Source organism: Motacilla alba, chromosome 3 (assembly GCF_015832195.1).
Source record: "Motacilla alba alba isolate MOTALB_02 chromosome 3, Motacilla_alba_V1.0_pri, whole genome shotgun sequence".
Lineage (NCBI taxonomy): Eukaryota > Metazoa > Chordata > Aves > Passeriformes > Motacillidae > Motacilla > Motacilla alba.
In genome coordinates, this window is record NC_052018.1 from 105,535,252 (window position 1) to 105,552,107 (window position 16,856).

The 16,856-nt window shown below is 36.9% G+C and overlaps 1 protein-coding gene across 11 annotated transcripts in view; it reads left to right on the plus strand.

The window, feature by feature from the left end:
• CDC42BPA (CDC42 binding protein kinase alpha) overlaps positions 1-16,856 on the plus strand; it is a 182,526-nt gene that overhangs the window by 102,526 nt on the left and 63,144 nt on the right. For 8 of the 11 annotated variants that reach the window (XM_038132509.1, XM_038132508.1, XM_038132510.1 and 5 more), the window contains exons 7-15: positions 865-958; positions 1,712-1,912; positions 2,494-2,742; positions 6,477-6,556; positions 7,580-7,746; positions 8,199-8,321; positions 12,543-12,676; positions 14,344-14,586; positions 14,833-14,943. In XM_038132509.1, coding sequence (XP_037988437.1) covers positions 865-958; positions 1,712-1,912; positions 2,494-2,742; positions 6,477-6,556; positions 7,580-7,746; positions 8,199-8,321; positions 12,543-12,676; positions 14,344-14,586; positions 14,833-14,943 — 1,402 coding nt within the window. The remainder of the gene's footprint in view (positions 1-864; positions 959-1,711; positions 1,913-2,493; positions 2,743-6,476; positions 6,557-7,579; positions 7,747-8,198; positions 8,322-12,542; positions 12,677-14,343; positions 14,587-14,832; positions 14,944-16,856) is intronic. The other 3 variants (XM_038132515.1, XM_038132519.1, XM_038132516.1) reach the window with 2 other exon arrangements.

Below are 16,856 nucleotides of genomic sequence, written 5' to 3' on the forward strand. Positions count from 1 at the left end.
AGATAAGGATGGCGTAAGAATCCAATAATGTCAGATATTTTTTAAATGTAGCTTGATGTGTGTTTCTAATATCTATACTTAATTGAAAAGAAATTTCAACATTTGAACCTAGTTTACAAGTTGAACAACAAATGTCCCTCTGGTAACTGAGAGCTTTTGTCCTACTCTGCTGTACACTGGGAACATACACTCTACCTGTATTTCAGTACACTTAGAAAAAGCCTGAGACAAAAAAAAGGCCAAGTTCACAATTTGAGGAGTGTTTATTGTGCTGCCTGCTTAGAATGGTAGTTGCATCTGCATCATGAGCTCAGTGAGGCAGCCAGAGTGTGGCCAGGCAGAGCTGCAGTGGTGTGTGCAATGGTCATATCAGCAGAAGCATGAAACATGTGCACTGTGAACTGAGATGCATGTGAGAGAAGAATGTCAGTGAAAGACAGCAAATGTAAAAATGTGTTAGCTATTTCCGGATTTCATTGGCTTTTGTTCTGTTGTAAAATCTAGGGGTTGTTTTCCAGCTCCAGTATAAGCATGCATCTTCCACTTGAGAGCATTTCACTAAAATTCTTCAGATGATTTAAAAATTTTATATACGAAAGCTCAGAGCAAGTAAGATTCTCCTGTCTACCCTTGAGACATGAGAGGAATTTAACTACACAATTCTTACTAAAATTAAGAAGTAGGATTTGACTGATCAACAGCCTCATGAAGTGTCTCTAGTGCAAATTTCACCATATCATGAGTGACTGTCTTCTGTGTGCTCATGGGTTGCTGGTTTTGAATGGAAAGACTGGCAGAGTTAATGCTTGGAATGCATCTCATGCAATGCATTTTGTACTAATCCTGGAATTTGTTTAATTGCAGGGATATAAAACCAGACAACATCTTGATGGATATGAATGGACATATTCGATTAGCAGATTTTGGTTCTTGTCTGAAACTGATGGAAGATGGAACGGTAAATTAGAAAGAATGATACATTCCTAAGTATTTTTTCTTCAGTCCATTGATAGCCACAAAATGTGGGCTAATAAAGGGAATAGGTGCCTTATGACAAATGAAATGGAGCTATAAATGGTATTGGTATATAACTGACTTGCTTGAAAATTCAACTGCAGACTGCTTGGATTTGCAGTATATTAAGAACTTTTTAGCATACAGTCAGCTCATGAATAAATAAAGGGAAGCTGTGCTGTCAGTGCCAAGTAGGGGTTTATGAACTATGCATCTCTCAGTTTTAAGCTCTGAGCTCTAATCTTTATTGAAAATATAAGCTGTAGTATGAGCAGGATGAGATACTGAAATAGGATGATGTTCTTCCAGTCCATTTAAATTTGCACATTAAGTGTGACTAGAATATAATTCCAGTATGTTTAATCATGTCCCAGGGATTAGAAAGTATTTGACCTAATATATGTGATTACCAGGTCTATAATTGCTTACTGGCTGTAGTCCTCACAATTGACAGTTTTGTCCTTTATCTGTTTTTAAATATTGATAATAGTTTAGCAAAAGTATGTTATTGGGCTGCCTATTAATGCAGTGCCTTGGATGCTTAAGTATTTCTTTATGAGTTTAGAAGCTTTGCTTGTGTTGAGTTGTTTTTGTTATGACAAGAATGCTGGACTAGATTTATATATACATGGGCATAGTACCACAATGTCTGTAATGATGAAATTTGATTTTAATCCTGAAAATGTAACTTCTCCAGGTCCAATCTTCAGTGGCAGTTGGAACACCAGACTACATCTCTCCAGAAATCTTGCAGGCCATGGAAGATGGAAAAGGGAAGTATGGGCCCGAGTGTGACTGGTGGTCCCTGGGCGTTTGCATGTATGAAATGCTTTATGGAGAAACGCCCTTTTATGCTGAGTCCTTGGTGGAGACCTATGGGAAAATAATGAACCACAAAGTTAGTGCACTTTCTGTCTGTCTCTAAGCTAATTTTTAATAATGGGGTAACTTGAGCACATATTTGAAATAAGTTTTTATGTACTAATTATGTTAAGTGTTCATAAATGTAGAGCAAAAAATATGTTTCCATGTAGCAAGTTAATGATTATGGATTTCAGATGACTTTTCTTTGGAATAAGCCTTAAACTTAAAATCTGGGTTTGGAAACATAGATGTTAATTCACTCTGTGGAGTCTGTCTTGGCTACATTGCATCAATCTTGTTGTGTTTCTTTTTTTCTGGTGAACCCATTTCTTGGCTTATGCAGAAGATTCTAAAATGTTCTTCCACATGGAGCTAGCTGTAAAATTCAACAGCTGTAGTGTAAGAGAAATTTAAATAAAGGAGAAAAAGTAGAAGACAAAATATCATAATAGTTTCTATCCTTAGCAGAAGTCTTTTCCTTGAAACCTTACTGCATGTATTTCAGAGCTGGAGTATTTGCACATTTCTTTTTCTAGACAATGATTTTCACTAAGAAGGTAATTTTTCCAACTTTTTCTTGGTAATAAACTATTTCCTCCTATTTTAATTTTTAAGGAGAGGTTTCAGTTTCCTGCTCAAGTGACAGATGTCTCTGAAAGTGCAAAGGACCTCATCCGAAGGCTCATTTGTAGCAGAGAGCATCGGCTTGGACAAAATGGAATAGAAGACTTTAAGAACCATCCATTTTTTGCTGGGATTGATTGGGACAACATTAGGAACTGTGAGGCACCTTACATCCCAGAAGTTAGCAGCCCTACTGATACATCAAACTTTGATGTGGATGATGATTGCTTAAAAAACTCTGTAAGTATACAATTAACATTTTGATGAATCAGCCTTTGTGGTATACTTTCTAACAAAATGTATGGAAAAGGCAGTTTATTTCACTGTGTTCTGCATAAATAACAGTTAGGTGCTGCTTTGAAGAGCTGAGAGGGGAATACTTTCATAGTTTGTAGGCTGGTCCTAAAATCATACTTGTGCAAGGATAACTTTTGTAAATTCATTGTAGCTTTGTGTGTCTTTAGTTAATACAGATCTGTTGCAGTGACAAGTTTAGTGTCCATGTCTTATCAAGAATAATACATTCACATCCAGTTAGTCTGCAAGACTATTTTTAGCAGAGCATTGCTAAGACTTAGTATACGTTTGCATATTGCATTTTATTGTATTTTATTGCTCTACTCTAATTGCTCGCGTCGGTGTTTGATTCCCTTCAGTTCATTTCCACTAAACTTCTTCCAGCCCTTTCTCCAACTTGACTTTTGAGAAATGTAGGAGAAATATTACAGCCCTTTCTTAAGGAACAAGTAGATATTTTTATCTTTCCTCAAAATGCTCTGCAGCTATTGATTTTACCAGACTTTCTGTTTCTATGCTTTTGAAAAGGAACTTTGACAGATGATAGATGCCTTAGCATTGAAGGAATGCCTTGTCTTCTCTCCTTGGAAATGTCTTTGGGTGTGTTTGTGGGTGTGTCTGTTGAAAGATGCAGAAACCTGCTGTTTACATGTGAGGTAAAGCATTTCCACCAGTTTAGCTTTTGTTTTCTGAGCTGCTTGTGCATCTCAAGTTTCACTCACTTTTCTGGGCATGCAGATAAGTGGCAACATGAATTGATGTAGACAAGATGATCATTAATTGCATTCCCTTTTCTCCAGCTGCACATTAAAATGTGGAAATCACTTTGACTAAAACACTTTGTGGGTGTCAGTCTCTTCTCCCAAGTAATAAGCCACAGGACAAGAGGAAATGGCCTCAAGTTGAGCCAGGGCAGGTTTAGTTGGGATATTGGGAAAAATTTCATTACCAAAAGGGCTGCCAGGAAGGTGATGGAGTCAGCTATCACTGGAGGTTTTTAGAACACCTGTAGACGTGGGCCTTTGGAAAGTCATTTTATGATGGACCTGACAGTTAATGGCTGGACTCAATGATCTTGAAGGTCTTTTCCAGTATAAGTGATTCTGTGATCTCTGGTTAAATCTCAGACCCCTTTTCCTTATGGGCACATTGAGCAAAATCAGTGTAGCTGCATAGGATGACTTGCACTTTTTTCGTTTTGTTTCCTCACTTACATCTGATATTTCCACCTCGCTTCACAACAGAAGTATTTTTATCTTAAAACTTGTTTATACAGTCTTCAGATACCTGTTTGCACATTATTTTGTTCAGTAGCAGCTATGAGGATGGAGTAGCTGGAGTGGGTGCTGTATATAGCAGGTCTTTGTTTGTGAAGCTGAAATACCTTTTAGAGGTTGTTCACACATTTTTGTGTTGTCCATTCCACCACTCCTCCTTTTTAGAGCCCAGCCTCCCACCTGAGGTTTTCAAACTATGCCTGTATAGTGTGAATGATTTACCACGGTGAAGGAACAGGGACCTGCAGGTGAAGAAAGAATGCTTCTCTGCTGAGTTACTGGACTCTCAGCTGAGAAAGCCAAGTCCAATTCTTAATTTGCTGTAGACATTTGGGGGTGAACAGCAATGCCCCTGAACTGTTAGAGAGGAGTGCCACTTTCTAGAGCTTCTTTTTCAGCTTCCTAATTTGAACCATCTGAAGGTTTTCTCCTGTTTTAATATAAGGATGTTATTTTCTTGCCATTTCTTTTCACACCCAGTATCTCAGAACTGCTGAAAAAACCTAGCCTAAAGGCATTGCACGACTGAGAATATTTTACATTTTTGCTTTGACCGGTGGACATTGTATTTCATATTCCTTTGCCTCAAATCCTTATATATAAACTTGGAGGTATTTTCTCCTCCATATTTCATACAAATCTTTTGAGGAAGTTCCACATACTTTCACTGCTATTATAGAAGTCAGCACCACAGATAAGCCCATGAGACTTTTTTTTTTTTTTCCAAAAATTCTTGGCAAGATTTGAATTGCGTAGAGCAAATGAGGAAAACCCAATGCTGAAGATAAAAGACAGTGTTGAAAAGCCATGATTGTTATTCTTCCTGAACTTTGAATGAGACCATAGTCCCATGGAAAAATTATATACATAATAATGACATTTAAAAAGTGTGTTGAATGTACACACAAGCATAAAGGGCAAAACTGCTAGCTGTGCTGGGTTTTAGCTTTTAACTGTTTGGTTTAGTAGCCTGATTGAGAGGTTCAGTCATAATTTTCTCAGCATGGTTGTACAGCTAAATTCACGCAAGCAGTGGGAGATACATATCTTGATCTCTGCAAAACAAATTCTTTCACAGAATCTTAACTTATGATCAATAGATTAGATATTTTAGTAACCTCTCAGTGTGGTACCTGAGAATTGTCATGTGGGCTGTTAAAATCATGCAATTAAGCATTTGATATTTTTAAGGTTATCTGTGAAGACAGTTTTGAAATTTGAATGTATGAAAGGTGAAAACAAAATGTAAAGGAAAAGTAGAATTTTATTTTTTGTAACCATAGTAATCTGTAATAATTGAGATTTTTATTATGATTTAGTGGAAAGGTAAGGCTTTGTAATTTGATCTTAGTTTCCCAAATGCTCAACTTCATGAATTTACAATCTAGCAATATAATTAGTGGTGTTTGGGAACTCTTTTATAACATAAAAGTTTTTGTCACTTAGAGGACAAGGTTGTGATGTAATAAAGCTGACATCACCACTGGAAAGGTAATTTCAGATTTTTTTTGAATGCAGTTTTACTCCTTGTCTTTTCCTGCTGAGTTTTATATGAAGGAAATGTACAACTGGTTCCTTTCATTCATTTTTGTTTGGGTTTAGAAAGAAATCATTACATGCCTTTTTTGACAATTTGGACTCTTTTATCGCTTCCAGAGCAATAATCATCTTCTTGGGGGTTTTCTTTTGGTGACTGTTATGGCCATCTCTAGTAGAGCAACCTAAACCTTGTATCTTGGGGTTAAATAGGAAGCTTTTAACAGAAAATTTAAGAATATTAGAACTTCAAGTAGTCCAAATAAAATAACAGGGTTATTTTAGCCTGAATAGAAACTCAGAGATTTATCTTTGTTTGTAGTTTTTTTGTCTGGCAAGAAAGAGGAGCAAAGAATGAAGAAATGGTCAAAGCACTAATGGGGTTAGAACATTCTCTGGTATTATTTCTTTCTAGTAAATGGCTGCTGATTGTTCTCTCCAGATAGAGATGGCCCACTCAGAAGTGGGCTGGTAATTCTACAGGCAGGAAGCCCAGTTGACTGCATAGCAGAGAGGAGCATAGCAGGGCATAAAAGGTGTTGTACTTTGTGCTAAGAGCTTCTTGGAAAAAAGAAGGAATCAATTGGCATCTCATCTGTGTAATATTCTGCTTTCCTCCAACAATAGCCTATTTAATTAGAAAGACATTTTTGTGTCAGCATGCTCTGTTTTTGTATATGTTAAATGCTATTATAAATAGATTTAGTTGATGTTGTTTCATATTTGGGCTGTGGATAAGGATGACAGTGAGTATAGTTCATGTGATACTAACACTAACAACTTCTCATATGGTTAAACTGCAAAATCTGTTTCTTTTAAGTCCAGTAGGATACTGCTTACTCAACTGTCCTGTTATTTTTCCAGGAAACAATGCCTCCACCATCCCACACTGCATTTTCTGGCCATCATTTACCATTTGTGGGTTTCACATATACAAGTAGCTGGTAAGTTAAAAGAGTTCCAAAATTGTCTGTAGGCTAGTTACAGTATTATAACTTTCTGTCTTAGAATCATATTGAACAGATATCAAAGAATGTGGTTTAGTGAGGAAATGACTATAATCTAAAATGCTGTCTGTTCAAAAAAAAAGAGCTCTCTGCAGGTAAAATTTACATACATGTAAAGGTCAGCACCTGTGCTCAGGGGAGTTTTGATGGGAATTAGAGTTATTAGAGAATACATAAAATTAACTGCCCATTACAGAGTTAAGACTAGATGTGTGGACCCCGGCAGAACTTAGTTTGTTACGCATCAAAACCAGTTTTATTTCTAGCCCTTTGCCACTTCTGTAAGTCTAAATAGAAATTTTGTAAAAATTACTTTATTTGTTATCTGCTATTAATGTAGAATTTATTTCACTAATTTCCATTGCTAAACTAAACAGAGAAGTCCCTTGTATGCTCCTTGTTTATGGAAATAAAGAAAGTGTTTACAACCATTAAAAAGACAGGCCTGTTTCTGCTGGGAAAGTGACTATGTCCTAGAATGTCCTAGACTTCAAAAGCATTATTTGCATAAGTAGTAGCATGTGTACATGAGTAACCACAGCATTTCTGACATGTCCATGCCCTAGTTGTTATGGGATCATTTCATACCATTTTTAGTGATTATTGTCTTTAAAGCACTTGTGATACTTGATTAACTATTCTCAAATGAACTGCTATGGTAATTTTACTGTCTAGGCTTTTGCTTTTTGCTATCTGGCTAACATAGAGTGTCCATGATGATTTTTAATCATGAGTTCATCCACTTCTGTGTAACAAAAAATGCATTGAGGAGATCAGGCAAGCTAGGTAAAAATCATTTCAGTTTCCAATGAACACATACAAACAAGGTATTCTTTGATGTTATAATAAATGGCATAGTAATTAACAACTTAAACAAACTGTTTATTGGCTGATGTGTTTATAGCAGTGTTTTAAACCAGGCTGTTGTAAAATCCAATACTATTTCTTTTTTCCCCCCAGTGTGCTTTCAGACCGCAGCTGTCTAAGACTGACAGCTGGACCACCCTCCATGGATCTTGATGCCAGCATTCAAAGAACTTTGGAAGATAGTTTAGCTACAGAAGCTTATGAGAGGAGAATAAGACGTCTAGAACAGGAAAAGCTTGAGCTTAGTAGAAAACTGCAAGGTATAGTCATTAAAAAAAAATCATTCCATCACTTTTTAAACTTAGATTAACCTGTGGCTTTGTAAGGCACTGTTTATACTGTGGAAAAAGAAATAAATATACCTCCTGGAATGCTTTCTAGCAGAAAAGAATTCTTTTTATTATTTTGGTTGACAAATTAAATTTCTGTTAGTCTTTATGCCTGAAATACACCATGTATGCAACTTCTTGTGTTTTGTTCTCACTGTACCTTGGTCACTATGGCATAAACATTTCGTTCTTAAAACTTCTAAGAACTTAGTTGGTCCAGCTGACAATTACTGAAAAATTGGCACATAATAATTGGAAATCGCAAAACTGTAGAATGCCCAGTGCAGGCTCTTTTGGCATGTCTTAATTTATCAGTAGTATCTCTTTGATCTCCTCAGATGTCAGACATGTTATTCATCCCACTCTCTTCTATCTTGTTCTAGAGTCCACCCAGACAGTGCAGGCTCTGCAGTACTCAACAGTGGATGGCCCAATAACAGCAAGCAAAGATTTAGAAATTAAAAGTTTGAAAGAAGAAATTGAAAAGTTGAAGAAACAGGTAACAGGTATGTTATAAATACTAATGTAAAAGCTGTAACAAGAAACTGTATTTTGTCAAGTTTTTTTTGTCTCCAATCGTAATGCTAGTTTTCCTTGGCTTTATAAAAGTTTTCCAGTCTATTTTTACTTCTCGTTTTACCCCTCACTCTCCCACTGTACCTCAACATCTTCTCCAAATTCAGTTTGAGTTTTCCAAGTGGCAAGGAGTAGTGTGAGAGAGAGGATACAATGGGCCGTGAGGCTGCACTTCCAGCAGCAGAAATGATCAAAGAAAACTGCCACCAAAATAAGTCCTGCCTACACCTGCATGGCCCCTTCTCAATCTGTGCATTGCCTGCACTCTCTCATTACTTAAACTGACCTGATTAAACAAGGAAAATGCTGTTAGATAGAGATAATTTAATCAACTTATGATCCGATAAATCAGCACAAGGTGGGCAATAGAAGCATATGGGGAAAGGGAGATGAGAGGGAGGAGAACCACCTTTCAGCTCTGCTGTCAATGAGCATTCCTTTCAAATTTCAAAAAAAAGTCATTCCTTTCAAAACTGAACATTTATTTTCTTTGCTTCTGAGAGTTCTTGAAGATTTTACAAAAACTAAAGCTTTGGCTTAGCAGGTACCTCAGTACTTGAAGTTGGAGAAGTGGTTTTGAAATCTGTGCAGCTAAAAAGATTATTTTTTAAGTTAATGTTAGGCTGCCTTTCATCAGGACTCTCATACTAGTCAAAAAGCAAAGATCTACTTAGCCCAGCACATTTGTTCGTTCTGCAGAGGCAACTGGAGATGTTTAGGGAGAGATCCATCTTTTTCCAGCCTTACTTTTCCAGATTCTGAGCATTTCATGTTTTAAGAACTTTGAGAGGGAGGGCTTACATTGTGCCACTATATTGAATATAGCTACGAGTGAACCAATTTGCTGCCTGTTTAGCTAATATATTTTTAGCCTGCTTTAAAGGCTAGTGTTCAGTATTCTTGCTTTGATATTCTGAATTAAGTTAAAGGGAGTTTTCTCTCATAGTTATTCATAGCATAGGACTCCTGCTATACATCTCCATAATGCTGTCTTCAAAATAGGATCTTGAGAGCAGAGGCATCTCAAAAAAAAAAAATGGAAGAAAGAAAGCACAGCAAGATTTTTTTATTTAGGAAAATTAACAACGGACTGTTAGGTATCAGGTCTGGAACCAGAGAAACAGGGAGAATACCCAATTAATCTTATAGTAAAATGTCTGTGTTTTCTGTGAAAAATCAGTCACAAGTAGTGGTAGATACATCTCTATTATATGTCCATATCTTGCCTGAAGCAAGAGAAAAACAAACAGCCAGAAATGTTGGAGGAAAGTACAAAAAACATTTGTTCTGGTTTGTATTTGTGACAAGACTTCATTCAATTCCTGAAAGTGTCAGGAATGCCAGCAGCGACACCCACAGAAAGAGTAACTTGAACTCAACTTGCAGACACTTGAGTGGATGTGTTTGGACTCTGCAGCTGCCTTGTGGGGCAGGAAGAGCTATGTGTGAACTGCAGAGTGCAGCACACAGATTACAGCCTGTTAAAATTGTGTAGTCTGAAAAAAGCCTGTTACAGATACACAGTTGGGCAGCTGCTCTGGCGTGATGCAGCAGTTCTGTATTGTACCATAGGCATTGTTTTTGGATGGGAGCGTGGCTTAGCCAGCTCAGGGAGGATCACTCTGGTTTGAGTGATGCCATGTTGGCACTCCAGCCAAATGTCCCTCCTCTTGCTGCTGTAATGAGGATAAAGACAACATGATCAGAAATCCCTTCTCTGCAACAATCCTTAGATCAGTGTTTACAAGAACAGTTTTTGAATGAGACCAGTCATTCACAGAAAAACATCAGAATCAGCTTTCAATTGTATTTTATTCTTTACTATTGAGCTGCAACTTAGATCACTGCTGAAAGTATCACTCACTTCCTTTGGTAATAAAAAAAATAGTAAAGGTGTGGAAACATTCCCCAACACATCTGCTGTCCCTTTTGAAATTGAAAGGAAGTCAAAGTTTGGTGAAGGTGGTCAATACTGAGAAGTTTTTTCCTAAAGTAATTTTCTGCTTCACACCACATGCATACTTGTGTATTTATTCCTAGACTGTAGAATGTGTACTTTTGGAGTTTGGTTTGGAAGTGAATAATGGGTTCAAATGAGGAAGATGTAGAGCTGCCTAACCCATCCCCAGTCACTGCTCAACTTTGCCAGTATATACTTGAATGCTTTGTCTGATCCAGCCATTTGTTAGAAAAGACTCATTTGTGCCTTAAGCTGTAACCAATACTAGCAAATTTGATAAACTAAAAAGAGAATTTTCTATTTTACTTGATTTTTATGGAGGTTTTGAGATAGATTTTAGAACTGAATTAATGGCAGAGTACAGAACCAAACCAAGTGATGGTCGTGTCTGAATGCTTCCAGAAAGGGGGAGCTAGTTCCAGGTTTTCTGGATAGCCTCTAAAAGATCTGATGAACTTTAAGAAGGTTCAGTTCAGGTGCAGAGATGAACTTATTATGCTTTGGGCTGATCTCTTGAGTTACTAAATGTAATGTAATAATACATTACAGTGAGTGCATATATTATCTAAAATGTTAGTTACAACTAGGGTGATTAAATGGAAAATTACCATTTACAGCACATATGTCACACCTAGCTTTTTGTTATGTTCTTTAACCTGTTTTACTGCCTTTTCTGAAGCTGTAAGAGTAAACACCTGCTTAAAAAGGTAATAAAGAATGAACTCAAAGTTGTGTCAAATTCAAGAGTGTCACCGGGAGGGCTTAGAAAAATACATTTTTCTTGTCTATCTGGTTTTCCAGGAAATGACAAGCTAGCATATGCTTTCAATTTTTGAGGTCAAAGTTATAATTTTTGTTCGCTAAGTTACATAGGAGAAAACTTTGAGGAATCTTTAATATTGCCAAATATGTAAAGGGCAGCAATGCAAGAGGAACACAGAGCTGTGGAACAAAGTAGTTCATGCACAGAAGAGAGATTTATCTTGGCTCAGCAGAGCCATATATAAACTTTCTTTTCACTGGTGACTTCAGAGTAGACTACATAAGGAAGGCAGTTAATAATTTCTGGCTTTGAGCTGCATCTCTTATTTAAGTGCATTCTTTTAAATTTTTAAACAAGAGTGAGTGAATTAAAACAATAGTGAACATTTTTCTGGGTATAAGCTAATGGTATTAATTTGCTTATAAAATTCTTGTGTTTCAGAAATTAACCCTCTTAAAAATGTATGTGTTTTTTATATTTGATTTCTCCAAGAGCCAGTCTCTTAGGGTTACATTTATGAAAATGTAGTTAAAGGCTGTTATTAAGAATATAGATGGGTTCCTGTTCTTTGGGTAAATGCAAGTGGTCTGAAGACCTGCCCACAACTGAAATAAAAGAAAACATGTCCAGTGATTTCATAGAACTTGGAATTAACTTACCTTCCTATATATCTTGCTTTAAAGTCTTGTTTTTTAAGTAAAGACTACGAGGTAAAAAAAACAACCCACTCACTAGTTAGAAAAATTCAGTTGCCATATTTTATGAGTTTCAGGTTTTCTTGTAGAATTTGAGGGTATTTATATGACATTATTGAACTGTGCCATAGAAATATACTGTCACTTTCTGACTGACTGTTGGTAAGGAACTGGCTGCAATAGCTCTCCCTTATTTATAGTAGTAATAAAGTAGATCACATAAAAACAAGTGGTTTTCACACTAGAAATAAGTAAAATCAGCTGAAGTTCATTTTAAGAGTACTGACAGGAGAATACTTGCCAGCTCTTGAGTGACCTATTATTTTTACTGTTTCTTTTTGGGGGAAATTGGGAGGAGGAGGGAGACTGTTTATAATTACAGTGTAATAAAAGATGTACTATATATTACATCACAGCACATAAAAGTCAAATGTATAAGTTGTGTTAAAGAATTACAGAATCATGTATAGATCATGGTCAATATAATGTGAGACACAAGTTATTATCATTTTTGTGTTATATTCCATCAAGCTGGGATCTTCCATTCTGTTCCCTTAAAAGCAGATAATGGCAGCTGAAACAACCTGCTCCCTTTTCTAAACCAGATGAGAATTGCCCTATTTTGTGATGAAATGGAAACCAGAAAAATATCTAAGGGGCTTCAAGCAGCTAGGCTGTTGTAGAATTACGATTCTTTCCTTTAGAATATTTAGAGTTCTGCTGCTTTTTCCAGAATCTGGTCAGCTAGAGCAGCAGCTCGAGGAGGCCAGCACTGCAAGGCGGGAATTGGATGATGCCTCCAGACAAATAAAGGCTTTTGAGAAGCAAGTCAGAACACTGAAGCAAGAGAGAGAAGATCTTAATAAGGTAAAATCATTTTGTCAGCAACTGTTTTAAACCCTCAAGACTGTTTTGTTTTTGTTCATTTTGCTTGTAATAACTTCCAAGTGTAAAACTAATGAGCAGATAACAAGTGTGTAGCATGACCTACTTAGCTTTCTCCCTTTTTTTTTTTTGTTGGAGAAAAGGACATTATTTAACACGTCTGTATGACTGCTGGGTGCTCCCTAAGTGATTGCTTCCAGATAGTGAACAACTCCATAATCCAAATTGCATGATGGCTGCAAAAAAGGTTGTATAGCTTCACATTTAGGTGATAATGATAGGGGTTAGAAGACAGAGTAGAGAAGAACTATTCCAGACAATTTAATCTTAAGTATGGGTGAGACTTTAACAGTGAAAAAATGTGAAGAATATGGTATTAAGGCTGTGTCACAGAAAAGTTTCCAGAGGGAGATGTGAAAAATTGCCCAAGTATGAAAATTGAAAAGTAATTTGAAATAACTACAGCTAAAGAATAGTGGATTTTATTTCTTCTCTATCTCCCTGATCTCTTATTTTCTTATTTATAACATACTGTCTTTCATGGCTCTTTTTTGTATTCATTATTAAATCAACCTGTAATCAGGTGTGAAATACATAAAACCTGTTTTCATTGTGATTATATTGGCTCAGTATCTTAGAGTCCACACTAAAGTTGATGTGCCAGTTGTGTTTAACACTGTTTCTGCTGACCCTTAAGGCTCTTAAAATTTTGAAAGCTGCCAATTGGTCCCAGAAAGACCATGTCCCTTCTAAACCAACTCTTCGTGATTAGGACCTCTTTTTAAGAGCCTTAGAAACATGGTTAGATTTACATGGATGTCAGCAGTGTCAAAATATTAATTCTTCCAGTTGATGGTTTTTTTATCCTGAAATTTGCTTTTCTTGCTACTTTTTTCTGCTTTGGCTTGACTGAGCATTATGGGACTATTTAAACTGTTTTGGAACTATTTAAACTGTTTTGGTCCCTCATTGGTAGTGTGGTGGCACAAATCTAGGGCACAGCAAGCTTTGTGAAGGTATTGTGGTGTGAAGTTGTCACTGCACTAGCAGTGTCATTTCATGCAGATTCTTTGAAAAGGATAGTTATCATATATTGCTTTTACTCACTGCAGTGTTTTATTGCCTGAAACTTTCTCTGATATTTGATATGAAGGTACAGTGTATGGAAATCATATTTGCCATTGCAGGCCAGCTTTCTAAAGCTTCTTGAGTAAAAATTTTAATAGAGCATAGAGTTTTTTATATTTTCATAGAGTTTTCCATTCAGTTTTAATCATTTAGCACTTGAGATTCTTGTAATTTATTTAAGTAATTATTAAAACCCAATACTAATGACATTTTTGCATGAAGAAAGCAAGGTATTTTTGTATTGTAATGCAAGTGCTTGAACACCATTGTGTTTACCTGTAATAATGGAGTAGATTCTTACTTGGTTTACATTTATGGAGTTTTACTAACTCTAGTAGTGTAAAACATGCCTCTTTCCTTATTTATAGAGGCATGCAATCTGTATTGTAGATGCATTCATGAAATCAAAAAGAATATGTAGCTTCTGTTCGCTCTGGAGGAGGTGTTAGATGCTCATCCAAAGACAGAATCGGCCTTGAAGCTTTCTAGCTTTATTACTTAATTCTTTTTTTAAACTGTAGGAACTGGCAGAGTCTAGTGACAGATTAAAATCCCAAGCCAAAGAGCTGAAAGATGCACACAGCCAGCGGAAATTGGCAATGCAGGAATTCTCAGAGATGAACGAGCGGCTGACAGACTTGCACTCTCAAAAACAAAAGCTTGCCCGCCAGCTCCGAGATAAGGAGGAAGAAATGGAAGTGGTGATGCAAAAAGTAGAAAGTTTAAGGCAAGAGTTACGCAGAACAGAGAGACTTAAAAAAGAAGTAAGTGGTGAGAAGACTGTGTAGACTCTGTGAAATAAGTTCTATGTAAGGTTTTCTGAGTATTTTTTTAAGTTTGTAAATCTTTAACCTTTTGTCTGTTGTTTCAAACAGTACCAATTTTGTTTTCTAAGACTTTGAAGTGTTCAGTTTGGTGCTGAAGATTTCTCTCTTATATTGAAAACCATCAATAGATTTGGAAAAAAGCATGCAGAATCCTATCTATTAAAAACGTATGTACTTTTGTAGCTGGAAGTCCAAGCTGAAGCTGCAGCTGCTGAGGCATCCAAAGACAGGAAATTGCGAGAGAGGAGTGAACAGTACTCTAAACAGTTGGAAAGTGAAGTAGAAGGGCTAAAGGTTAGTCTGTTTTGATATTAACACCTGCAAACTTACTAGTCAACCAAGACTTGGATCTGTTTGATTGCTTTCAGATGTAGGACAAAAGGGTTTTGTCAGTCTGTCACTTCAGTTGGTGCTGAAAGTTAACACAGGCATGCATTACATTATTGCCCAGAAAAATTAACATTTGCCTGATGTGCTATGTGCTCTTTCTTAATAATCAACCTTGTCTTACCACATTGCTTCCATTAATACTTTGCTTAACTTTACCTGTTAAAACCTTTTTTATTATAGCATGGGATGGTTGAATATTTGAAGATAAACCTCCAGTCTAGGCAGGTTTCTGTGGAGGCGTTCTGTCTGCTGTGCTGTTCCTCATGTTTCCTGCACGATGGATGTCAACTGATGTAACCAGACAGGGACAGTTTTAGCACATTCTGCCTCTCAGCCAGAGGATGAGGGATTTTTGCCCAAGAGCAGCATTGGGTGTGAAGGCTTTGTTTATATTGATGAGATTGTTCACATGTGCATGTGATTTTAAAAGAAGAAATTTAAGGCAGCCAAGAATGTTAACTGTTATTTTATTCAGTGATTTAGCTTTTTATGCAGTGCTCTAGAGAAGTTAGGCTTTCTCAAAAATGGAATATAAACTTTTTAATTTACTTAGGCAGATTGCTGTTCATTCACAGCAAAATCCTGTTCCAAATGTTCCATGCAGTAGGGTAATTCTAAACTTTTTGGGCAAAATGTGAGATTAGTCCTAATCTGGTCTTAATTTAAATGAACCACCAAGTCTTTTTTCATGAGAATTCTCTGGGACGTTCATCAACATTAAGTTATGGCACAGAAAACTTGATGGTTTTATGCAAATATTCTTCTATTTGGCCTTCCTATGCTAAAAGAAAATAAGGAAATTCATTCAAGATGAAGTTTGGATTAATGAAGTTTCTACTGCTGTGAGTTCAGATTGTTATCTGAAAATTAACATGTGTTTCTTCTGCTTCCATGAATCTTCCCCATCAGCAAAGAGTTTGTATGACAGTTTAAGAGGCGAGAAGAATTTATGGGAGATCTGTTGAGAATAAATGATATGCTGATTTATAACAGCAGGGCAAGTTTGTGAGAAGAGGAAAAGGGAATTTTAGCTTTCTTGGTAATATTTTACAATTCAGTAAGCACACTTTGGATCACGAGTGGTTGTTGTGATGCTGCACTGTCCATTCAGTAAAAGCTCTGCATGGCTCCTTAGTTAAATTCAGGAAGCTCTCCTACACAAAAGTATTTAAAGAAGAAAGGAAGGTTTCTCCAAATGAGGAGAATAGAAGAGACCATAAATGATGGAAGGTTAAGTGTAAACAGGATGTTGAAAGCTAAATAAAGAGAATTTAGGAAGCATTTTGCAGAGGATGCTCAGAGTGATTGTGGAGAGTTCTTTAAATCCAAAGCAGAAAAGATGAGCTGGATGTGTCTGGGATGATTGCAGGGAGCAGGAGAGCTGGCAGGGAGTCAGATGTGAAGTCACCTGGGGGAGTTCTGAAGGAACTTCAATGAAAAGAGAGCTGCTGGCCAAGATACGAACCCCCTTATTCCAGGCAGCCCACTGTGCCACTGTAACTCTCATTCATGTCATCTGGGGAGGTGCAGAGGGCTGGGTGCAGCTTCCTCAGGAAAGGAGCAGAGGCTGAGGTAAAGGGTAATGTCAGAGTTCATGGATGAAGCAGAGCCTATGCCTTCTGTCTGTCCTTCTGTGCAGCACTGACCTGCTGGGGTTCTGCAAACTTGTCAGTCAAGTGTGTGGACAGAGGGGATCCTGTGGATGTCATGTATTCACATTTTCAGTAAAATCAGACTCAGTGTTAGTCAGCAGAGTGCCCTGTTAGCTGAGAGGGGTGCATTAAACAGCAGCTGTCAATGTGCCAGGAAGTGCATTT